Source organism: Sebastes fasciatus, chromosome 8 (genome assembly GCF_043250625.1).
Source record: "Sebastes fasciatus isolate fSebFas1 chromosome 8, fSebFas1.pri, whole genome shotgun sequence".
Lineage (NCBI taxonomy): Eukaryota > Metazoa > Chordata > Actinopteri > Perciformes > Sebastidae > Sebastes > Sebastes fasciatus.
The window spans coordinates 7,628,217-7,653,976 of NC_133802.1; the positions used below are offsets into that span (position 1 = coordinate 7,628,217).

The 25,760-nt window shown below is 41.1% G+C and overlaps 2 protein-coding genes across 3 annotated transcripts; one reads left to right on the plus strand and one right to left on the minus strand.

The window, feature by feature from the left end:
* The first annotated feature begins 3,865 nt into the window (after positions 1–3,865).
* Positions 3,866–11,000, plus strand: LOC141772265 (large ribosomal subunit protein eL22). Of its 2 annotated transcripts, none has more exons than XM_074643067.1 (4): positions 3,866–4,000; positions 5,799–5,909; positions 6,189–6,313; positions 10,804–11,000. In XM_074643067.1, the coding sequence occupies exons 1-4, from the start codon at positions 3,902–3,904 to the stop codon at positions 10,946–10,948; spliced, it is 480 nt and encodes a 159-aa protein (XP_074499168.1). In that variant the 5' UTR covers positions 3,866–3,901; the 3' UTR covers positions 10,949–11,000. The 2 variants fall into 2 exon arrangements, with proteins under 2 accessions (XP_074499168.1, XP_074499170.1); XM_074643069.1 differs by having other exon boundaries at positions 3,960–4,000; positions 5,802–5,909.
* A 2,258-nt stretch (positions 11,001–13,258) lies between these two features.
* Positions 13,259–25,286, minus strand: rcc2 (regulator of chromosome condensation 2). Its single transcript, XM_074643070.1, has 13 exons — positions 25,146–25,286; positions 23,267–23,480; positions 22,602–22,695; positions 20,254–20,397; positions 19,924–20,055; positions 19,510–19,598; positions 19,035–19,149; positions 18,019–18,185; positions 17,679–17,859; positions 17,353–17,458; positions 16,899–16,971; positions 16,685–16,762; positions 13,259–14,388 (listed from the first exon to the last, which is right to left on the minus strand). The coding sequence occupies exons 2-13, from the start codon at positions 23,465–23,467 to the stop codon at positions 14,284–14,286; spliced, it is 1,485 nt and encodes a 494-aa protein (XP_074499171.1). The 5' UTR covers positions 23,468–23,480; positions 25,146–25,286; the 3' UTR covers positions 13,259–14,283.
* Positions 25,287–25,760: the final 474 nt, after the last annotated feature.

The window sequence follows — 25,760 nt, forward strand, 5'->3', positions numbered from 1 at the left end:
TGTTTAGGAATACACCATGTTTTTGGAAGATTGTCCCATTGCTTAACATCAATATAATTATTCTTATCCAGGGAAGAGTAGAACTGTATAATCGGAGGTATATGATAAAACATGGGGACAAACAAGGACTCTATTGGCCCAATGACTGTGGAAGTCGAGATTTTTTTTTGCTTCATGGGCCACTGAGCAATTTTTATAGGAATGAACGGGGCCATGCCTCTGGCGCTGTATCCAGTTCTCTTCTCTTAAATATCTATGTTCACGCAGCAACAAGTGTCGGGCGTCAGTTTGTCACTTCATGTCACCGGCTTCCATCGAAGATCTCTCACACCTTGTCCCAACCAATCAATTTGTATTTGTAGCTATGGGTTTTGAGACCTCCCGTAATCCTTATCCCGAAGGTTACGAATATGATTTTCTGACATTACAGCTCCCCAAAAGTGAAGCCATAACATCTTGATGGCCCCCTGGTGGCTGGCTGCAGTATATGTCATAAGTCCCTCCTCCTCCATGTTAGCGGAAGGGACATGGGCCAAATTTAAAAAATCAAAGTAAACGTCAAATATTTTTTTCCCAAAGATGGTTTCTGTCATTTTAGGCAGTTCTTATCACGTTAATTTATGTTGAAGTGTTCATTTTTCTGATAAGTTTGGTTTTAATTCATTATTTGATGAAAAAAGGCGGGTGAGACGTCATGATTGACAGCTGTGATTTTCTCTCGCTAACGTGCTGCGGTCGTGCTCGGCTCGCGATTGGTTTAAACGGGTGTGTGGGCGGGTCCTCGATACCGCGGCTCCACCGCCTGATCACTACTGAGCAGACTCTGGCTCCAAATGACGTCAAAATCTCAAGATTGCAGCTCCCGTATCCATGATCCGGGATATTTGGCTTCACTTCTGTACAGTGCGAGGAAGTGGAGACACGTCATCCATATTTATATACAGTCCACAGTAATGCATGTCATCCTTTGAAGTAGTTTCTATCCACACTTGGATTTATTGCTTTTTTTCGTGACAGAGATCTGTGAAAGTATCTCTGACATCCCTCAAACATGTTAACATGTCAACAATATTGTTTTATGCTTTGTTCTGTTGATTCATGCATACTAATTATTAATCCAACAAATTATCAATTTATGCAGGATTTGTTAATTAAACTAAAGCATTAAGCAGGACGGTGTATTTGAGGTTTAGTCCAAATAAACTACTGTGTGTCTGTGTGTTCATGTGGTGAAGGAACATCACCCAGTGCAACAGTGTGGCTCACTGATGTGTTTTTACTGGCACAGAGGAAGGTATCGGGCTCTGATACGCACACAATACTTGTTAGTAGATACATTCATTGTTGGTTTGGCTCTGCACATTAGATCTATTGCAAATTAATTTGAATATCAGCAGATGTAATCTCTTAAAGTCAGGGTCAGAGTGTCTGTAAGAGCACATTAACATAATCTAGGCTTGATCATTATGCCTAGTACTGTATTCAATCAACATTGATAATGTTAGCTTTGTACTTAATAACTAACCACTTGCAATTTTGTATGCTCCAGTTTTAGCATGACAACTACTATCACTACGGCCTATACTTAAATACAGTACAGACCCTGCTAATCTCTACTAATCCCACTCTGGATTATCTTGGAACACAAAACATATTCATCCAATTCATTGATTTAGTTGACCAATGGCACAATCTACTAAACACTGTACTTCTGTAATTCAATTAAAGAATGCATGTGTGTGACGCGTGTGTTTTGGGGGTGAAGAGTGTTTGCAGTCTGAGTTTCAAGTGACACACTTGTAGCATACCTGTGAAGTGTTCTGTAATAGGGTTACATGATGCAACGGCTATATTCAAGGTGTTACAATAATGAGTTGACTGTTGCAGCATGGCAACATCTGAGTTGAGTTTTGGATATGTTGCACTTTTACTGTATAGGTAACCATTTATCATAGGCCTTTATTAAACGGTTTATAACTCTGACTGAAAACCTGTTGGCTGATTACTTTTCATTTATTTTCAAAGCAGATTTGTATTATTCAGGCTTTGTGTTTATTTCTGTCATTATGCAGACATGATTTATTAACTGTGTCTTTTTTTGATGGTTAGGTGTCCTACATGTAGCCTACAATGAGATGAACAAAGTGGACATATACTGCATTGGGTTTGGAGAGGAACAGATTACATGGATTACTATAAAATGTAATACATTAGCAATGCATTTTGTTGCATGATTACAGTAAAGTAAACGATGATCATGGCGTCAAGTTTGTCAAAGTATTTAAAAGCAAAATATGGAAGGGATAATACCCGATCAGTTTTACGCTCGCATCGGGTGGTTCTTTGCCCTTGGGGAATTATATCTGACATACTGTACGTATATAACAATGAAACTGAGTCTGTCGACCATGGGCCCCAACTACTGGACCAGGCAGCTGACACAGAAAGAAAAAAGGCTGCAACAAGTGGAAGAGCTGAAGGCTCACCTCCAAAGAGCAAAGGAGCACAGTTCCTCTCAGGAAGAGAAGGTCAATGAGCTCTCCACGAGAACTTCTCCCATGTGCGCTCTGCACCAACCTGGAGTCAGAGACCAATGAAAACAAGTCTTGCTGGGACCATGTAGAGTATCTGACCAACAAGCTCCACAGAGAGGAGACCTGGAGACAGCAGCAGAGAAATCTGTTCGGCAAAGAGAGAGCCAAGTGTTTCGAAAAGCAAACTGTGAGGATCCAAATGGTCCAAACAACTGGAGGAAATTAAGAAAAAAACAGCTGGCTGATCAGAAGTGCCTGGAGGAGTTGTTGGTATGTCAAGAGAAGGAAACAAGACTGAGACTGAGATGAAGTCTCATGCTGAAATGTTATCGGAGGAAGCTCCTCCATAGGCTGAGAAAAAAAGTGAAAGAAATCTTTGCCTGTAGTATATATGCAGTTGTAATTTGGAGTAGTGGTACTACAGGCAGCACTGTATGCTCAACGCTCAGAGGACCAGGAGCTCCTCAGAGAATGATGATGATGATATTACTTTATTGTCAGATCAAGTCTGACATTTTTCTTGCATTTCAGCAGCTCCATTTGCAACATCAGCACAGACCAACAAAATTGAAGACAGGAAACAAGTATACATACATTTCATATACCATTACAATCACAGCGGACAAGATATTCAAGACCCTTCAACGTACATGTGTTCTGTGATTAGGCCCCATATTTAATTTTCGGATTGACTGGTGCACAAAAGAGTGCTTCAGTCTAACCCTATTGAATCATGAAACCCTATATCTCCGATTTGATGGCAACAATAATTTGTATTCACTGTTCAGGACATGGTTGGGGTCAGAGACGGTGTTGTTAGCCTGCCTTAGTATGTTATCATGGTAGGCTGGTGCATAGAGTTTCTCAAGGGGTTGTTGACCTAAAATCTTTGAGCAGATTTTCATTTGGTGGTCTGTTTAAATACTCCACAATCTTTGTTTTTGAAAGTCACTTTCCTTGTATTTATAACTTTTTCATGTCCTGAGTCACATTTATTATTTGAATAGATTTTAATCTCCTTTGTGGGAACGACCAGCTGTACACTAAAATCAATGTAATTACAAAAGGTAACATTATTTTGGCGTGACAAAACAACCCTGATCAATTTCTATCCTTTTGATTTCGCTCTATCACCATAATGTGAATTCCATATAGTTTTGGATGGATTAGAGAGGCTGTTGTGTTTGTTTGTTTTATCAGCATCCCCTTGCTTGCTCGCCTAGATTATTTTTTATAATAATTGTCATAAATTACTACATTTTATTTAGTTTCTTTTAAACATGTTTTCATATTTACACTCTTTTGTATTTACTGACATTTTCAAAGTGGGGGAGAAAAAAAACAGTTTGTTAATCAATCTCAGATGCATGGATTCAATCGATAGCTCGGCGTTCGATTGGTACAATTCACGCATGCGCACTGGCCTGCTCTTCCTTTCTGTTAGCTTCTCCGCCATGGCGCCTATTGTAAGTAACATCTCCTGCTAATAACTCCTCCACAACTGTAGAGTTAGGCTGTGAAAGCCAGAGAAAACGAGCGGGATGAGATAACAGTTTTGTTCTGACCATCGTGGTGTAGATGGCGGGTTTGTGTTCAGCTCTGAAGTGTTTTTATGAGCACATTATGAGGTAGCGGTGGCCTTTTAGAGGTAGCTAAGCGCTGTAGCTCACCACGTTGTTGACTCAGCTTGCTGTCCGGGTCGCTGCACGAGCGCAGTTTAGTCTAACAAGTTGCACAAATGCTGTAGTTGTAGAAGCGGATGATATCTAACGTTAATGTGATGATGCAGGTAGTTTACCACAGCGGTTGTTGTGTAGCTCCGACACTTGAACGTTATCTTAAAGGTCCCATATTAAATTTTTTTTTTAGATTTTCATGTTTTTTTTAATTATAAAGCAGGTTTAAGTTTTATATAAATACTGTGAAAGTATCAAAACACTCAATCCACAGGGAAATACACACAGCCCGTATTCAGAAACTCTGCATTTGAAACAAGCCGTCAGGATTTCTGTCCATTTGTGATGTCACAAATGGACAATATTTAGACCCTTGACACAGATTTAAACGTAAAGATTCAAAATGTGTCCCAGTTTATTCCTGGTTGCAGTGTATGTGAATGTCATCAGCTGACAGGAAGTACACATGAACCCAAGCTGTTGACCTAGCAACGCAATTCTGTTGCAATTCCTTCGAAATGCCTAAAACGGAGCGTTTCAGACAGAGGGTGAATACAGGTATATTCAGGCCGACAGTATGAGGAAAATAATTTTTTTTTTTTTTAACATTACAGCATGTAAACATGTTCTAATAGAAACACAAAATACAAGTATGAACCTGAAAATGAGCATAATATGGGACCTTTAAGGGGGAGAGGAAGCCGCGCGGGGCTCTTGTAACGTTACTAATGTAACGTTGCGTTAACGTTACTAATGTTAAATCTATTTATGTTGGCCTTGCTTATATTGGTGAATCAACGCGCCTCATAGCTCCACACTTACAGCGAATAAACTGGTTTATAATTGACTTCCTGTAGCGTCACAGTGTGTTCAAGCAAACCAACTCTGGTTGGAAACACTTTGATGCCGATGATTCTGTTTTTTTGACTAAACAGCTGCTGTTTTCTGTGCTTCTGTTGGCTTTAAATGGTGTATGGCACGACGTTCTCCATTAAAGTGTATGGACTAGCATTGTGAGAAGTTAAAGGTCCCATATTGTAAAAAGTGACATTTTCATGGCTTTTATATTATAAAGCAGGTTTAAGTCCTATATAAATACTGTGAAAGTATCAAAATGCTCAATCCACAGAGAAACGCACACAGCCCGTATTCAGAAACTGAGCTTTTGAAACAAGCAGTCAGGATTTCTGTCCATTTGTGATGTCACAAATGTACAATATTTAGACCATTTCAAAGTTTTAAACGTAAACATTCGAAATGGGTCCCAGTTTATTTCCTGTTGCAGTGTATGTGAATGACATCAGCTGACAGGAAGTAAACATGGACCCAAGCTGTTGCCTAGCAATGCAATTCTGTTGCAATTCCGTTGAAATGCACTAAAACGGAGCGTTTCAGACAAAGGGTAAATGAAGGTATATTCAGAAAGACAGTACGAGGAAATAAAGTTTTTTTTAAACATTAAAGTATGTAAACATGTTCTAGTAGAAACCCAAAATACAAATATGAACCTGAAAATGAGCATGATATGGGACCTTTAAGTCATGTTGTTTTAGCTTTCTGTCAAGTAAAACGTTTTGTGCTTCATTAGCAGAAGAAGCAGAACACCGGCAAAGGTGGTAAGAAGAAGAAGCAGGTCCTTAAATTCACACTGGACTGCACTCATCCTGTTGAAGATGGCATCATGGACGCTGCCAACTTTGTAAGTCCACCACTCATCATCTGATCTTCTCAATGTGCTGCTGTTTTAGTATGTTTACCACAAATAAGATACAATCAACAGTACTGCTGACTTTCCCCAGAGAGAAAATTAATGATACGACAATATAAAAAATGACTTATTGAGACTTGACATATGCTTGTATTGAGTAATACATCACAGTGAACGTGTAATACTTGCCGCAAATTGCAGATATTTTGCCTTGAGATCTCAGAATACTGTACAAATGGCTGTCCGTTGTGTACATAAACGTGTTTCCAGGAGCAGTTTCTTCAGGAGCGCATCAAGGTGAACGGGAAAGCTGGCAACCTGGGTGGTGGTGTGGTCTCCATCGAGAGGAGCAAGAGCAAGATTACGGTGTCCTCTGAGGTGCCCTTCTCCAAAAGGTAAGAATCAGTCACACTCAATCACCTGCTTGTATGGTATACTGCGCTGTGGACATTTCTTAAACCCAACAAGTAGGGGTGGGCGGTATACAGGTGTCATCACCGTAACCGGTGACACGTTCGGCCACGACATGGATTTTGCAATACCGTCATTACCGTGATAAACACACACACACACACGACGGAGATACAACAACCGATAAACTACGTCACTCCCACACAGGATGTCTATGGTTACGTACGGGCTACCGCTGTTCCGTTTCGTCATGGAACCTTTTACTTTTCATTTCGGCGTCCATGTTAACAGGTTGGTGCAGCCACACAGACCGGGTGAGCAGCGCGGCTGCAGCCGCTCGTACGTGTGTGGCTTCCACACAGACAGCGTTGCTGCTGCGGAGCTGCTACCGCCAGCCCTCAACACATCGTTTTCATCGTCTATTTTTGCTGAGAACCGCGCGCATCACGCCCATCGAGCTGCGCTGCTCGCGTTCCATGTGTCTTCTGTACAGTACCGGTCCAACAGCGTGACTTGACGCTGTCAGCTTTCGGTTTTCTTCAAAGATGTAAATTCTTTTAAATGTAATGTAATTCCCTGTTTGGCTGTGGTGAAAAGAGGTCAAAAGAAAAACTGTATGTGACAAAACACCATTTTATCCTCAATATTCTTTATTGCTGAGATCCAGGCTGCTTGACAGTCATCTACAGTTCATCCACAACTCAAATCAACAGCATGACTGTTATTATTAACTCTGAATGAATCACATTACATTTACATTATGGGGCAGGCTACTCCTCCCAAAACACATGCAGGCCTATAACTCATTTTCAATTTGGAGCCAATTAACACATCTGTTTTAAAAAAAAATAAGATATGTCCCCTTACATTGCCAATATAAAGAAAAGAGGTAGAATCATGTTTTGAGTGGAGTATCCCTTTTCATTTTGTAACTACTATTGCCAGGCAACCTACTTTACTTTCCAGTACCACTCGTTGACTTCTTGCTTACCCACAGAGTATTTTGTTTCTACGCCTCCTGGCGTTTCGGAGCATATTGCAACAAACAACGCGTTGAGCATAATCACCTCTGTGCATGCTCGTAGCACGCGCGTTATCTACGGAGGTCCTGCTCAACGGTGAACACGCGAGTATAAACAAAGCTTTACTGTACGAGATGCCTCATGCACGTGTCTGTGTGCTCCCCTACGTTCATCTGTCATCTGGGAGCGGACAAAAGGGCTTTTGTAAAGTCCTGTCTCTACCTGTTAGTCATTATTCATAACATGCAGTCGATTTGCAATCTAGTACTAGTAACTAATAGTTATTTCTTTGTGAGCTATTTGTGACACCAAAGAACATAAATATACACATCAGAAGCATTAAAGCTGCATAAACTTCTGTCAGTCACCAGAATTTCATTTCCCCACGTGGGTCCTAATGATGCAGGGTGACAATCGCCAAAACTGTCCAATCACGGATTTACCTGTCAGTCTGTACAACTTCATGTTCACTCCTCTAGTTCGTTTGTAAAAAGTCAGTGTTAACTGGAGCCGGACCAGAACTAAAATGCAACAATGTCCGGACGACCAAATGAACTGAAGTAAAGGTGTGAAAACACCCTTAATGGCCCGTTAACACCAAGCGACTGCACGAATATTGCGTCTTTTTTCCCCTCATGGCTGTTGGCTGTGCTTCACAGCTCTGGATCGGCGGTTACGTGACGTCGGGTTGCGTTTATCAAAAAGTTGATTCTGTTTCAACTTTTCTTCGCAGGCCGCTGGGTTTTTATCAAACGGTCCTGTGGTTCCTCCGCTGCAGGTTAAACACCTGATTTGGTGTGAATGCAGCGCAAGAGGAGGTGAACAGGCACCATCCTGTTCCTAAGGAAGTTTATTTTGAAAAGACTGTGTGCGTGTAACGAGCGGAAATTGACACGTGTTGCTGGACATTAGTAAGAAAACGCACAAAAAAGTGAGTCTTGATGTCGTTGAAAGTAAGACAAGAAGTAGGCTATAGTTTGCTGCTGAACGCACACTCCTACGCAGAGCTGCCTCTTCACCTTCAGCCTGCAAAACAGCTCTGCCCCAAGTGCAAGATGGTTGACAGCGGAACGTCAAACTTCTTTTTAACTGGTATTTGGACACACATTTCGCCTTTAACAAATATTGCGTCTCCTGCGATTTTAAACTTGCAGGAGGCCATATTGCGCTTTCAATAAAGTTGATTAATTGTGCAGCCCTAGACGGCGGCTGGCGTTACCGCAGTTTCACAAGTGTGTCAGAGAACTACGGTGGCCTTAAGGAAACGTAAAAAACACGAAAGTCTCTCTCTAGAGCCGGTGTTTGGTTTGTCCGTTCTGGGCTACTGTAGAAACACGGCGGAGCAACATGACGGACTCTGAAGAGGATCCGCTCCCCCGTGTTGATATGAAGATATCTCGACCGTTCATTGACTCTGTCTTCTTATTGACAGAAGCTTCACTCTGTGCTGTGAGAGAAGATCATGATTGATTGAAAGCGTCTTTAGATAAATTCTGATTTGATGCTATATAAAAATGAACTGAATCGATATATAAAATATGAATGCGGTAGATAAACCAGCACTGGGCTGTAAATAATGATGTGTTGCTACCACCGGGCCAAGCTCATCCAGAGCTGCCAAATACTCACAGGATACACCTCTGCTCCCAGTCGATTTTTACACAGATTAAACAAACAAGATGGAACATGTTAATAGTGAGCTTTAGAGGTGCTGCTGGGCACGTTTAGTTACCTTTGGAGAGAGTGTGCTAACCGGCTACTGACAGTAGCTTCATATTTACCATACAGACATACAAGCAAATCAGCACGTTTCCCCAACTATTCCTTTTAAATAAGTCTACATCAATTAAATCCAGCTGAGAGCATTACGTCATCTGTAGGTTATCTCCTGTTACATTACCAGTTAACTCTTTGCTTTTCCTGTGACCACGTGACCATGTAATATATGTAATAATACACTGTATTGTTGTTATGTCTGGAGGCACATTCAGTTGGTCAGGTGGACTCTGGAATAGTGTTGATTGAGTCAATCGGCAGAAATCCGTCAATCAATAGGGCTGTGTATTGGCAAGAAACTGGCGATACAATACGTATCATGATACAGGGGTAACGATTCAATCTATTGCGATATATTACAACAAGCGGTTGCAGATGGATGGATATTACAATACTTTAAGCAAGGCAATATATTGAGATTTTTTTAAAATCTAAGTTTAGGAAAACTAATAGTATAAAGACTCACCACTTTATGTATAAAATCTAATTAAAAAAAAGTCACTACACATGAATACAGTTGGACTCATTGGACAAGAGTCAGCTTTCCAGTGATACACAATTTATGCGATTCTAAGACTGTTTAGTGACCCCAGTATGCAGAAATATTCAAATACACCATTTCACAATAGGCGAAAATAACACATTTGTACTGCATGCAAAAAATGCATGTTTTTTTGTCTGTAAAGGGGAGACTCGTGGGTACCCATAGAACCCATTTTCATTCACATATCTTGAGGTCAGAGGTCAAGGGACCCCTTTGAAAATGGCCATGACAGTTTTTCCTCGCTAAAATATAGCGTAACTTTGGAGCGTTACTTAATCTCCTTCTCGACAAGCTAGTATGACATAGTTTATTACCAATGGATTCTTCGGGTTTTTTCTAGTCTCATATGATGCCGGTATATTTAATGAAAATCGATACAGCGTTTTGGAGAATCGATACTCGAACATTAATATCGCGACACTCAAATGTATCGATATTTTTCTTACACCTCTTATCAATCAAGAACTCTGCGGTCTGCTTCCAGTTTCTCTAACGTCTCAGATGTTGTGCTTCCGTTTTGTATGACAGTAAACTGAATATCTTTGGGTTTTAGACTGTTGGTCGGACAGAACATTTTGAAGACATCATCTTGGATTCTGGGAAAGTGTGATGGACGTTCTAAATGCTTAGTTAACAGATTGATCAGTAAGGAAAATATTAAGTTAGTTGCAGCCCTTCGGTGGAGTAAACAGAGTGGAGTACCTGTGGACTCAGTTAAACTGCTGCCTTAGTGTTTGATTCCACTGAGCTGTGTTTGACATGAGGGACAGTGAAAAGTGTAAATCATGAACCAAAGATAGGAATATTTAATGAAAGAGCTCAACCCGTTACTTGTACAAAAATGACTAAATTTAGCCGTGACTGAAGTTTCGGTATTAGTTGCATGGCGGTGCAACTATATTTAATGTCTTGGTGTAAATTGTGCTGCCACCAACCCCCAGGAATTAAAGGCAAGTGAGTATTAGAACGGCTTACTGCGGAGGTGAAATGGTGCTACACTAACAGACCAGTCCGTGTCCAAATTTTGATGGCTTAAAGGAGTAATTTGGGATATCCTAGTCTCGCTGTTACCTGTCACACCCGTTTCTGAAAGTGAATCTGACACTCTTGTTTTTGCTCTCCCGTTTTGTAGATACCTGAAGTATCTGACCAAGAAGTACCTGAAGAAGAACAATCTTCGTGACTGGCTGCGCGTCGTGGCCAACACCAAGGAGAGCTACGAGCTCCGCTACTTCCAGATCAACCAGGATGAAGAGGAGGAGGAAGATGAAGATTAAATTGACAGTTAATCAGATTTTGTACATTTAAATAAATGTTGTTTACAGTACAGATGGAGTGTCCCATGTGTTTCCTTTTGAGATTTTCTGTTGATGTGTCACAGGACAGACGGAGCTCCAGGACTCGTCTGTCAAAAACCAACAATTGGCTCACAGGTTAGCGGTCGACCCTGACGACATGCAGACAGAGGGTGCGTGCCAAAGCTCTTAATTTTCGTTTCCTCGCTCCTCGATCCTCGCTTGAACCGGAAGTTGTTCTGGTGCGCCATTTTGAAGACCGTCCCAAAGCTCTTATTTGTGCAACGAGGAGCGAGGAGCGAGGAGGCTTGCCGGAGGAGCTATGAGCGAGGATACACCAGTATATCCTCCACGGAAGTCTTTTACCGACCGACACGCCCCCTTACTGGATATCAGTTACTGATTGGACGCTGCTGCCGATCAGACTGATCTGATAACTTTACCTCTCAACATCGTTGGAGTTTCATACCGGAGTGGAAACAGATCACAGATTAAACGTTTTATAGTTTAGTTGTCTTCCGATTCACCATCTAGTTAAAATCTGTTAATTGAAGCTCTGAACAGCAGCAGAAGGACCTGTAGTATCTCTGCTTCACACACCGCCAGTGAAGCAGCCTGACACTGAGAGGGGTTTATAAAACCTGACAAACGGATTCAAGATAACTTTCTGCATTTTTTTAGAAAGATTTTTCTTTTCATGATCTGTTATTTCCCCCATAAACTTTTATTAATGAAACTATTAAAGTCAGAGAGAGAAGGAGAGTCTGTCTGTCAGCAACAAACACCTTTTACATCATTTATCCTCATTTCCATTCAGTCACATGAGGCTGATGATTCCTGAACGTCTGGTTTGATATGAGTTATATCATTTATATTTTCCCTTTAGCCTAATAAATAATGTCCAGTGTTAAAAAAACACCATAGTCATATTCTGGGTTATGAAATAATTAACTCACAACCAGAATATCAATAACTACAGACGCTAATAATGAATAAATAATATAAAGAGCATTTGTCTTTATTAGTATTAGTACAGTTCAGACACAAACAGCTGTTAAAGCTGACTGACAGCTGATCCAGATGTGATCAGCTGCTGCTGTCATCAGAAACGGACGTCGCTTCACGTGACGCTTCAGAGGAAACGACCGTCTCATGTCGCTTAAATCGTATTTCCTCGTTTCCTCTCTCCTCGCATGGTTTCCTTGCGTCTCTCCATGCTTCCCTGGTGGGAGGGACTAAGACGCAAGGAAAAGACGCAAGTGAGGGAAACGGATGCAATTAAGAGCTTTGGGATGCAGCTAGAGACTCAACTCTGCTGCAGTGTGGTTTACTGAGTCGAGTTTGATTTTACAGACTGCTCAGATCTGAGACATCGAGCACAGATTACATCTATTCAGTGAAGTGTGTAAAATAATGAAACGGTACGAGCACGCAGTTTTGTTTTGGAACTCTGCTGTGATCGTGTTAATCGTTCAAGTCCAGTATGAGAAACGTGAATTGTTCTGTCTCATAGGTGCTGAAAATGACGGTACAAGACTCGAGGTTTTCATATTATGGTACTTGTCCAGGGGACAGAACCGTCTCCACATGGTGGAAATAGTGTGCGATTTACTGCAGTTTGTATTTTAGTGTTAGTGAGGCTACAGCCAGTGGTCAAGATGTTATTTAGCTTTTGCATTTGAAGTTAAGATCATCCTTTATTAGTCCCTCAGCAGGGAAATTTGCCGAATTACAGCAGAAAAGGGGGACAGTGACTACGAGGGGCATCCGTAAAAAACTGGAGATAATAGTAATCACATGTTGATTTCAAACAGCAAGATATAAGCTGACATTTTAAATATGCAATACGTATAAATGTGATCAATTTGAATGCTTTGCTCTTATAGAGTGAACCACCACAATAAAAGTGTTTAATCATAGTTCATTCAATTATTTTTTTAAAAGCAATCATGGTTATGTTTGCTAATTAGGACCATGAAATGTGGCTGAAAAATCTAATTAGTGGACCTTTAAGTTAAGACTATTTTGAAGCATGAACGTCAATGCTCAATTAGAAACTGATGAATGAAACAGCATTTATATGCATTGATCAGTGAGCGAATGGGAGTGTCACAGCGACAGGACGCCGATTTTAGTTGGAGGTGAAACAGCACCATGGAAGACGGAGCATGGTGGCTATATTTTTTGACTGTCATTAAAACAAATATTAAAATGACTGATTGTGGCTTGAGATTTTAAGACTAAGGGAAATAGCACAGCTATAGTAGTATGTGGAGAAGAAAAGACGACAAATCAATTCACATGAATCTTTATTTAACCATTTCAATGAAAAAAACAAAGTAACCCGGAGAAATTTCACCATAAAAAAGAATGCAGTACAGGTAGGAGGAAAACACCTCTGCTGTTTTTAAAACAAGAACATGCCTTCATTTCCAGCACACCTTGATATATTTCGAGACAGTGCATTATCGGTTCTAAAGGTTCTGACCTGCTTGTGAAACCGCTTTCGAGCGCTGGAATAGTTAATATTAGCAAAGACGAGATCTACGACGACGCTGTGGTCTTGGAAGGACTGAGGCGTGCATCCTTGATGCAAACACTTAAGAACATAACAAAAGGAATGTAACCATCGAGTGGAGTGCACTAACTCAACAAATCCTGATTGTAATCTGTGGCAGCTGCACACACACACACATCTGCTCATACTGCCATGTGCGCTAAATCAGAGTGATCGGCTGAGCCTCTGAACCAACACAAACAACACTTCCATATCCTGAACATACACGTAGAAAAAGGCACAGATATGGAGTATTGGTCTTTGAAAACCCCTCAGTAGGAAAAGACTGAGGGTCCTATCGTAGCACCCGTAAATGTGACAAACAACTTTATCATTTTATATACTGCAACAAAGAAAACAACAACAGAACAAGACATGAATGTTTGGCTGTATTACAAAATGGAAAAGGTGTTTTTTTTGGGAAGCACGACTCTACTAGGTGTGAAGTGCTCGGCGCAAACTGTTGCAGGTTCGCTCGAGGTGGGAAGTGAAGATAATCTTGACCGTTCATTGTGAGAGCTGGCTGTCTTCCAGTCCCGTTTTTCTCTGATTTCAGTGTCCAAATTGGTGTAGAGCCAGTTTTTGCTGGTGGGTGAGATGTGTGGATATCCTTCGGACTTGTGAGCGCCTCCCCCGCCCCCTGAACTCAACCGTCCCACTAGTATACCAGCAGTGACTACACAGGCCATGTGTTCCTGATGAGCATCGCTGGTCTCTGCTCTGGGTGAAAGAGGTTGAGGTGTTGCTGTTGGAGGCCCAATCAGATTGTCCGGGGGTTGTACTCGGGGAGCTTTTTCAGTTTCTCCTGTTCCTGCTCAGATTCCTGTCTGGCGATCACCAGAGAGTGACAGTAGCCCATCACCACCTGCAAAGACAACACGTCGGTCAGTAACTCTTTTCCAAAGGACCAGTATATATCTACTGCTTCAACCTTCCACCACCAGACACCAAGGCTGCGGTCGAAAAGTCAAAAAATGACGTCTTAATGTCTCTTCCTAACCACTTCTCCTTGACCTCAATGGAAAAGGTCATGAAGGAGAATTCAGAAGGACTTCGCAAAAGACAACCGCGGTGTTAAGAGAATCCGGCTGCACTTTCACTATAGGCTCCGTAATTATGATGCGACGGCGGCGGATGTTAAATAAAGGATTATCTGACCTTAAACGTGGACAACCGGTGAAAACATCACTTCATTACCAAGGTTGGAATTGAAATAAACAAAGGAATATGATAAATATTGAGTTACTTGTTCGAGTTATGGAGAAGGTGTAGGACCATATACTTCTTCCAACTTCTGTTCGGACATGTAATAATTATTTATGTTGATTATTTGTTAATTGACAGTTTGCTATATGTTTACTGTTCATTTTATTTGTTATTCTTGACTCTATGAAAATATTATGCAAGATAAGCATATCGTTTGTTATTGTGAACGACCGAATGGTGCGTCGCTTTATATGCTGCGGCCGCAAGGAATTGTGGGATGTTATTCTCTCTTTTCCTTTGGTAAAGGATGGTCCAGTGTATCCTATTCTAAAGGCGATAATAAAGGAAGCATTTCAACATCTTTCCTCAGCATTTGGAGAATTCAAACAGCTCTTATTATGACTGATACTTAGATATTTCCGGGTCATTTCACTCCGTTAGGAACCTTCCTAAGCAAAAAGGACTATTCGACCGCAGCTCAGGTCTAATGAAATACAGACTTTTCTGCGGAGTGAAATCAATGCCTGCATGGAAACAAGTGTAGAGCAGTCAGAATAGACAGCATGTGTATTAGATCAAGGACAAAGACGTCCCTTTTAAACCAATATTACTGCTCAAGTCTGAAGTTGTGTACAAACCGAACTCAAAGTGAATTTTAGATATGTGACGGCAAATAAAGTTAAGGCAAAGTGGACGTGACCACTTGCGCATGTGTCCTGGGCACGGTGAACGGAGACACAGTTCAAGTTGAAAACGTTTTACTCTTCTAAGCAGATTTCTTCAACGTCACGTAAACAAGACACCAGATTCCTGCAATCGGTGCAGATATGAGTAACCTGATTTTCACAGATCGGTTTCTCTGCCACGTAATACGCTTGAGCAAGATGAAAGACTGCAGAGTGAGTCACAGCGGAAAGATCATTGAACAGAGCGATACTTGTGAGATCACGCTGGGGCTGCACGATTATGACCACAATGATAATCACGATTATTTTTTGATCAATATTGAGATTGTGATTATTTATCATGATTATTCATTGATTTTAGGGACAAATTATTTTTATTGCACTTTCACATTTATATACAAACAGAGCACGGCTTTCACTTGTTGTTGTGCTACATTCATAAATCAAACGTCAATATCGCTGTCGATCACGTTCTTTTAATTGTGGGAAGCCCAAATTGTGATCGGGATTAATATTCGATTAACTGTGCAGCCCTAGATCACACTGAAATATCTCAACACCCACTAGATGAGTTTGTACTGACATTCATGGTGCTGAGAGGAAGAATCCAAATGTTAACCTCACGGTGGCGCCAGAGGACAAGTCGGGGTATTACCAATGTTTTCTCAACAACCATCAGCTGGATTGCCACCACATTTGACGGATTGACATTCATGTTCCACTCAGGATCAATTGTAATAACTTCGGTGACCTCTGACTTTTCATCTAGCGCCCATCGTCAGGTGGATGTCTTAATGTGTCCAATACTTTGGTTCATGACTAAATACCTGAAGAACTACTTCCCATCAGCCTCAGCTGGACTTTGTGTTTCCTGCTAATTAGCAAATGTTAGCATGCTCACACGCTAAAGTAAGATGGTGAACATGGTAAACATTATACCTGCTCCAAAACAGCATGTAAGCATCGTCACTGCAAACATGTTGGCATGCTGCAACAGCATTTAGCTTAAAGCACCGCTGTGGCCAAGCAAGTACAGAGCCGCTAGCATGGCTGTAGAGTCTTAGCCTGGTTCAGATATAACAACTCAGGTGAGCCTTTTTAGAAAAAGTATCATTTCCAACCCTTAGTGTGCATGAAAGGCCAAAAAGGAGAGAGAACCATTGCACTTTCTAATTTGGATGGCTCATTCTCTAAGTGGTGTATGATGTATTAATAGTTTCCCCCCCCATTAGGAGCTGATCAGAACCTTTGACTGATGTGTCCATTTACCTGCTCAACATAGACGCCATCCAAGGTCTTGACCTCCTGGGCGGTGGTGGAGGATTTCGGTTTGTTGTCTCCATATCCCTGAAGGACAAATGACAAAATGCAATCAGAGCTGAGCTCCTGCCTCTATTGCCACAGCCAGTATTCAATATCTGTAAACAGTGTGCCATTATTTTGTAATGAACAACAGTGTGTTGAGTGAGGCATCAGGTCTTACCAGCTCTCCAAATGTGGGCGAGGGGCCCCAGCTGATCGTACTCTCATCTGCAGCAATAATGATGCTGCTCTTCCTGTTAAATACAAACACACTCAGTCAAACTCCACACAGGGAAAAAAAAACTACTGCACATCAATGTAGAGCAAGGGATTGGGACGGGAAAATTAGTAGTCACTAGCCAGCCCCATCAGCACTTGCCAACGCTTTCCCTTTGTGATGACATACATTGTACTGATGAGGGCACAATCGGCTTGTGTGTAACCGAGTGACTCGGTACACTGTACTCAGTTTGAAGCATACTGAGATCTTCAGATACGCCAAGGGTCAAAGGTTTGACCTTTGATTTCAGATATTTGACCCTTGGTGAAATCTCCCTTTAGGGCAAGGCAATAAAATGTGAGTCAACACTCACCACGCCACAGAGAGAGGAACAAACCAGAAAGTCAGCACTCACCCACAGGACACACTGCGGATCTTCCAGCCACACAGATCCTGCACAGCTTTGGGGTACATGGTTGACTCTCTAGAAGTGTTTGTCACCCCCCAGAAAAACAGCCCACCTGCCAAAAACAACACTGATCAGACACATCTACAAGTACAGCATCATTTATAGAGACTTCAACATTTGCTATTCAGTATTTAAAGTCTTTACCTGAACAGCAATCAAAGTTAAATCAACTGTAAATATGATCATTTTTAAAGTTAAACAATGTAACTGAGACTATTTGAGTGACACCGCGTCCAGAAATCTTCTTCAACCACGACGTGCTCTCTTCTTACCCATCTCACTGATGGCGAAGGAACACTGGTAGCCTGTAGAGATCTGAGCGGCACCGCGTCCAGGAAAGTCAAACAGTTTGACAAGTCGGGGAACCATCTCGTCCTTCTGCTCCGTGTGACCCAGACGCCCGTAACCGCCGAAACCCCAGCTGAACACTCGCTTCTGAGAGTCCAGCACCAGCTGCAAACCCACACACTAGTTTTAATGCTCAGTGTAAAAGGATAATGGCATTTAGTTTGTAAACTCTGTTAGAACCATCACAGGTCATGTATGGAAAGACTACCATGTATATGATGATGTGATTTGGTTCTGATCAAACTAATGAGTGTACTTTCTCACCGTGTGGTTAGACCCGCAGGCCACATCTCGGACCACCACGTTGGGCACGGGCATGATCTGGCCGTCCTTGGACTTCTCGATGAAGATGGCGACGCGGCGAGCGATGAGCTCACAATCAAACTCGATGCGCTGGGCACGAGCTATGAACTTCCCATCACTGTTGTGACCTGCGATGAGAGATGATGGCTCAATATTATACAAATATTTCCAAGACATAATACAGAATAACCCATCCAATACTGCCGATGCAAATGTCGTGTTGAGTTTTAAAAGTTTTATATATAGGTCGATACATTTTTAAGGGGACCTATTATGCTTTTGTTCTTTTTCCCCTCTCTTTTAGTGCGTTATATAGTTTTTTTATGCATTTAAAAAGTCTTCCATAACATGGTGATGTCACCAAATAAAACTTGCCTAGTGGCCAGTTTGGCAGGCCCTCAAACAAAGCTAGTTAGAGCGGAGCTGGAGCGGAGTCTGAAGAGTTTGGTTCGGTTGACCAATCACAAAAGTGGGCCAGCTGACCAATCAGAGCAGACTGGGCTTTTTGGGAGGGCGGGGCAGGAGTTCAAACAGAGCGTTTTAGACAGAGAAAAGAGGTGCTGCAAGCGTTTCTTGAAACTTAAAGCATGTAAACATGTTCTAGTAGAAACCCAAAATACATAAAAGTATGCACCTGAAAAAAAAACATAAAAGGTCCCCTTTAACATAAACACTTCACATAAAAAATAGAGTGAAAATAAACTTGCCAGTGCTCTCTGGTGGACAAAGGGACACTGTTTCTAAATGACGTCACACATATTTTTGACATTTCTCTACTGCTGACATAAGCAGGCGCCGATACCAATATATCTGTGATAAACTCTTAAAACTGGTGTCAACTTCCAACATTGGCCTCCATCAGCTATAAGCAAAAACATTCTCCCGTTTGTCTAACTGATCACTAAGTTACTCAAAAACGCTTTAAACAAAGCTGTCACATGAAAAACAATAGATGTGTTTGCACATTGTGAGCATACCCAGTTGTCCATACTCCGGGCAGCCGAAGGAGTACAGGTTTCCTTTGCAGTCCACAACCATGCTGAATTCAGCACCGCAAGCCACCTTCACCAGGGGCTGGCCATTGTAGGAAATCTAGAGGGAGCGAGAGAGAAGGAAGACTATAAAGAAGGCACACTGACATGCTGCCTATGAAGCATCTCAAAAGGTCACTGAATTACTATAGTCTACTTTTGTAAAAGTTTGATTTTACAATGCTATTTATGCCAGTGACAATACCCAGAAGTTCACCCCCTGATGCACTCTGTATTCATCTGAATATACAGCCTTTGGCATATTTCATTCTTTCCTGTCATATGATTTGTATTTCATAACAATGTGAACTGAAATAAGCAGCAGAAATATAATATATCACATATTACTGAATGTATCTGTATGAGTCCATCTGTTTCGTTGGCTCTACAGAGTATGCAAAGTGTGAAAGTGATAGCTTACCGGTGCTGGGCTGAGAACTGCATCGGTCTGGTTGCCTTGGCCAAGCTGGCCCAGCTTGTTCTCACCAAAAGAGTATGCAGTCCCATCCTCTGAGGAGAAAGAATGACATCAGCAAACAGAGCAGCATGTACCAGCTCTCACATTGTGTCTACTGTTGTTTACAATACACTTTCAAAATACAGATCAATGAAAACTGGATTACATTATTTTTGGAAAACTCCCATTAATGTCCAATACCTTCGAACAAATTTTGTGTTGAACTATTATGAGCCCAGAGTACGCTGGTTTCCATTCCAACCAATGACTACAACAGATGACCAATTAAAAAAGGGAACTAAATCACTGAAATCAGCTGCTGTAGTTTTTGGCTGGAATGACAAGAAAGAAGAGAATGCACATTATGGTTCAGCCTACCTGTGAGTGCCAGAGTGTGATTGCGTCCACAGGCTGCAGCAACAATCACTTGATCCGCCAGGGCCTCGATTATCTTGGGAGCCTCCAGACGCTTGGTGTCTCCGTGACCCAGCTGACCTTTGTCATTACGACCTGCGGAAGTCAGAAACCAAGAGCTCAATGATGGATAACTCCTTCCACTCTAGACCCAAAACACTGTGACACAAACCTGTTTACATATCCACTTCCTTACAGTCAGTAATCACAGCTGTATTTTCTGGGTATCAACTCATAAACCTTTGGGGGTGTGGCTTACACTAGGTTTAGCAGGGAGATCATCATGTTACTTACCCCAGCTCCACAGCTTGCCCTCAGCGGTCATGAGGAGACTGTGTGCAGCACAGGGACCAGACACTACACAGCTAACCTGAACATCATTCAGACAGCCGTAGCGGTGAGGACCCCACAGATTCTGGCCCAGGTTGCGGAAAGCAGCTGGAAACACAAAAAAGACCACACATCAAAACCTGATTATCTGTTAACACCTGTTCCATGTTATTTCCTTCCTCCTATTTTGTTCTTTGACCGCTCATCACTCTTCATTTCAATAGTACTGTGATGAGTGTGTTATTGTTAAATCTGTTGGTTACTTGAACCAAGTTAGATCACTAAGATTAAAAAAAAAGAGAAATCACAAGAAAGATACAGTCTGCATTAGGATGTTAATAATTAACCGTTTGACTGACAATAATAATTTTGACTGATTAATGCTAACAGTTAAACGGTTAAAAGAAATATTAAAAATGTAATTAAAAGCTGAGCAAAACTCAGAGGTGAGCCTGAGCCGGGGTTGTTGCTAGTTTCGGGGCTAACCCCCTTCACTTTAATCAGCAGGTATCAGGCAAGACACGTGAACTTGGCTTGGGTCTTGAGGAGTTGAAGCATTTATTCACCTACGAATAAACTGTACACACACTACACTGCTACGTTCACAGCTATAACGTTACAGATAACTTCATATTCACCGTCGTCACACACACGGTCTGTCTCGCTAACATTACGCCGGGCTGACAAGAGTCAGACGTACAGCTGACAACCTCGCAGCTAAACTAAATGATGTGGTGGAGACTTACTGGGAAAGTGGCTGTAATTGTCCACAACTATCCACGCAATATTAGAGGCTTCTACAGTAACTATCCCGGACGGGTGAACTGGGAACTAAGTTGCCTGTTTTGCACAAACACTGCAGCTGGCAATAAATGATGGATGTGAGTGTTGGATATCTGTTAAAAAAATAAAACCCTCAACATTAGCGTCCTAGTCTCCATACATTTTCATTGGAGGCGGTTCAATTCAAGACAAACTGCTGCTACATTTCCACAAGAAGTGCTAAAAATACCCAAATGAACTACATTATATATATATATATATATGTGTGTAAGAGCACTACAAAGGAATTATTTGAATGTGTTTTTGGTGCTCTGGTAGGCGCAGCATCTCGCCCATCTAGAGATGGTCTTTGTCTCTGCAGCTGCTCATGCTGACACCCCCTACCCCCCCCTTCAGTCTCAACAAAGCAGATTTATCAGTGTGTACCAGAGTGGAGAGGCAGGGATGGAACAAGGCAGAGCACAGCCCGCCCCAGGCATCAGTGGGCCTGCTGCAGGGGGGCAGCGCACAACATGCATGCATATGAATGGACATTACTGTCACAATCAATTAATGGGATCTCACTGGCTTTAACCCGTATGTGGCTCGTGCATCCCAAACAAAGAGACACATGTACACCTAACATGTGGTCGTCATTTCATTCTCTACTGCAGACGCACTGGGAAACCCGATCAATCCTTTATTGATTCGGGAGGGCTGTACACCACGGTGAGGGGTCAGGTAGAGAGCAGGGAACCCGTACATCAAATCAAAACCCTCGCATCTTGTCCTATAACTTCATACAGGCATTACCAAAACTCTCACTGTTGTAGGTAAATATTCACTACACTGTATCACAACGTAGTGAGGACCACATGAAGATTGGGATCCTTGGGTGAATGTAATTTATTAGTAAACCAGTAAAAGTAAAGTTATTAGTTACATCACACTCTCTTGAACAGCTCTATAGCCAACTTTTCACCTGGTATGGTATACACCTGTGTAGACTCATTTTCAGGAAGGACTGAAGTCTAACAAGGTAACCTGGTTATGGACTGGTTGTGATTAACAAGATGTTCAGTGTGAATCATCCCGTTCCAAGTTACATAAAAGCAACCTGTCAATATCTAGGGAAATATACTTGTTCTATTTCTTTCTGAGAGTGAGATGAATATCAATATCATGTTTGTGTAAAGAACAGAGCTGGAGTCAGGACATGGTTAGCTTAGCATAGAGACTGGAATCAAGGGGAAACAACTAGCCTGGATCTGTCCACGGTTAAAAAAATACATCCAACTCCTCTAAAGTTCAATAATTATCTAGTTTGTTGAATCTGTACGCCAACGGATATGTAAAAATTACAACTTTATAAGTTTAGATATCAGCTAGAACTATTTCTTGACTAACAGCGGTTTGCCCGTCCTCCCAGTACCTCTGTGCAGCGTCTAGGACTACAGCGTGGGTTGTCAGTGAGCACAGGTTTTGGTCTCTGTACAGGGACTCTACTACTGTAGACCCGATCCAGCTATTTGATATAAAAAATATTCTACCTTGTTGTTTGGGCACCTCCTTTCTTCCAATCAAATCCCAGTTGGTTGCGCCAAAGATGAGCAGTTGACCTTTAACCTTTGAGCACTCAAGTTTCTGTAGAAAAGACACAATGAGATCAATGACATAAACAAAAATTGTATGTTGTTGCCTAAACTCAGAAAGCAAATCATTTCAACATCTGTAGCTGGATCCCAGCATCTGAGATTTGATTAAACATTCTGGCATTTGGGGAAAAAACACTTCCGTCATGCTGATTACAAAGTTTGAAGACATGTCCTTTTGTATGGTTTATTTTTCTGAACTTTAAACCAAATTATTGATGAACTATAGGATTTTTTTGTCAATATACTGCAAGTAACTATCCTTCTGCAATCATATGTAAAGAATCCATCCTTATAGACACTGTGGATTTAAGTAAGCTTCTGGAAGATACGAAGTGTACACGAAAACTCTTCCTGTAGAGAACATTCCCTTTTATCGGAAAGCAGATAAAACATGTTGAAGAAAACTAAATTCCATGCTAAGGGTCACACTGTTACAGGAGGAGGAAAACAATACTGCAGATTATGGAATGCACATCTATTGCTGAGGTACTACTTCAATAATCCTGGTAGTTTTCTTAAAACTAATTGATTATAGTGTTCAGACGATGCCTCAAACCCACAATTTTCTCTTTGACGTCGTCTGCCACAGTGACAGGCTGGAGACCAGACTTGGCAGCAGGCTTGCCAGGTTTCTTGTTGTTCTCCTGTTCATAGTCGAACTCATCGTCACTACTGAAGTCTCTCTCTTTCCTTTTGCCGCTGGCCCTCTTCTTTTTTATCCCACCATTCCCTGAGACATCTGTCACCTTCTTGCGTGGCATTTTAAATCTGAAGCTGTTAGTGGGGGAAAGAAGCAGCGGTCAGTTTATACAGCGAGTAACGACAATGTATAATTCAGACTAGAACTGAAATCTTACAGGGACCACAAAGAAAAGAAAAAGAAAAATATTAAGAACAAGGCAAATTAAGATATATTATATAATGTAACATAAAACACAATTAGATAATTATTCAAGTAGGACTGCATGTCTGCAAAGTATGAATTACACAATCCTTCATGTTTGAAGAATGGCACAACGCAGTGAGACAATGAGAAATGTCTTTGATATGCAACACTGAAGATGTGCAACGTGAAAAGAAATATAATATAAAATCTGTAACATATTGAATACCAGACACAAGCTATTAATGAACTCACGAGCAAGTTGTGAAACGGTGGCTCTTATTATAATATAATATAATATTATTAATATTAAGTGACTCAATTAATGGCTTTACATTTCAGACTGGATCGAGACCAGATACTAAAAGAAAATAACATGAACACTCACAAATAGTACTTTACCTCTCACTGCGTCATACACACAGACAAGAGGCCTTTGTGATATTTTGTAGGCTTTATAAAAATAAATAAATGAAGCCAACAGATGTAAGGCAGTAACTTTCACACTTTTGCTTTTAGTTAAATTAACTTCACAAACTTTAAGAGAACAATTCAGACTTTACTGTCTGTAACCACACACACACACACACACAGCTACCGACTGCATTACTGTGTGTCTTTAACTTTAACTGAGGAACAAACTTACAGATGAGATCAAAGATGCACCAAATCTAGACTCAAGACCAAAAACTGTTCTCAGACGCTTTTCTTAATTGATCAAATGCTGCACTTTACTGTCTTTTGATTGCTTTTATTATACTTTTATATTCTTTTATTCGTTTTTATCTTGTGCACTTTGTGCTTTTATATGTACAGCACTTTGAATTGCCTTTGAGTATGACATGTGCTATATAAATAAACTCGCCTCGCCTAAACGGTCTTTACGTGAACAGAAGTTAACGATGATAACGTGATCCAAGTCACGTTAACTAGCCCGGTTAACGTGACCTCTATTGAGATGTATCAGCCATTAAAACACCGAACAATCGGCTGGTTTTCTCAGATTACCTTCTTCAGAGTCTGTCTGATCAGCAGCCAGTGGAAACTAAAAGCAACAACAAACTAAGACGTGTTAAAGTTGCCGGTGCTAGCTGCTAGCGGCTAGCTGCTAGCTTCATTAGGCTAAGCAGCAGCTAGCTGCTCTTTGTTCACATAATGGCTGGTTGGTTAGCAGAGCTAGCTGACGTGCTAACGCACAACATGTGAAGTTAGTTAGCCGCTACACAAACCAAGCACGAACATTGTTGTATGTTATATACACATATAGAGGAGATCCTCGGAAAGCCAGACTGAAACAAACTTGTTTTGTGCATAAATATGTTTAGTGCTCGTGTTCCTGAAGCTAACCTCGCTCCTGTAAGCTAACATGATCTCCTCTAAATAAAGACAAGTAACGACACATGAAAGGATAAAGGATGCTACAGACTAAACTTTTTACACATTTTCTCGACTTGACACGTTTTTAAGTTTAGTACACAAGATCTGTGATTTCGTAAAAGAAAAAAGAAGAAAATGTTCTTTAGTAATTTCCCCAAGCTGAGAGTAAATAAATGTACCGGTGATTTCCTGATTCAGCAGCTCTCTTCTCTGCTCGTCTGACTCCGGTTTGATTGATTTGAACAAAAGAAGCTGCAGTCTGCTTTCACACCACGTGGTTTGCATTAAGTATTCATACAGGAAGCCAAGCAAGCACTCCACCATCTCATACTACCGGACAAAAACAGGAGAGTTACAGTTATAACATGAAGCCTTATATACAACTGGTGCGGGAACCAAAAGTTCAACCAAACTGGCATTGACCAAAACGTGGATTACAGAAAGGTGTAGCTATATAGGCACAGGAGAAAAGTCCCGTGGAGACATAACTGACATAGAAGTGACCAAAACTTGGAAGGAAGAATATATGAATGTGATAACAAACACTCTTTTTCAGGTTTTTTGACCATGCACTTACAATCTATCAAAACTTGGAATAAAGAGTTAAAGTAATAAACATTGAACACTCTTTGCACATCTAAGAAAAGTGTTGTTTTATGTTTGTTTTATGATTTTTACATTCCAATTAATTTCTATATGATAAAAGTTTTAAATCAATCATTTATTTATTTTTCTTCATAATTATATTTTAATCACGCTTCAAATTCCCCCAGAAGAGTGACAACGAGACAAGA

Excerpts from the sequence above, each read along its gene's own strand:
- rcc2 (XM_074643070.1), bottom strand. The coding sequence starts at position 23,467 with ATGCCACGCAAGAAGGTGACAGATGTCTCAGGGAATGGTGGGATAAAA. Across the intron at positions 22,696-23,266 it reads ACGACGTCAAAGAGAAAATT|AAACTTGAGTGCTCAAAGGT; the intron begins GTGGGTTTGAGG and ends TCTTTTCTACAG. Across the intron at positions 14,389-16,684 it reads ATGGCGTCTATGTTGAGCAG|GTGGTGATGGGCTACTGTCA; the intron begins GTAAATGGACAC and ends TTGTCTTTGCAG.
- LOC141772265 (XM_074643067.1), top strand. The coding sequence starts at position 3,902 with ATGGATTCAATCGATAGCTCGGCGTTCGATTGGTACAATTCACGCATG. Across the intron at positions 4,001-5,798 it reads TCTCCGCCATGGCGCCTATT|CAGAAGAAGCAGAACACCGG; the intron begins GTAAGTAACATC and ends GTGCTTCATTAG. Across the intron at positions 6,314-10,803 it reads GAGGTGCCCTTCTCCAAAAG|ATACCTGAAGTATCTGACCA; the intron begins GTAAGAATCAGT and ends CCCGTTTTGTAG.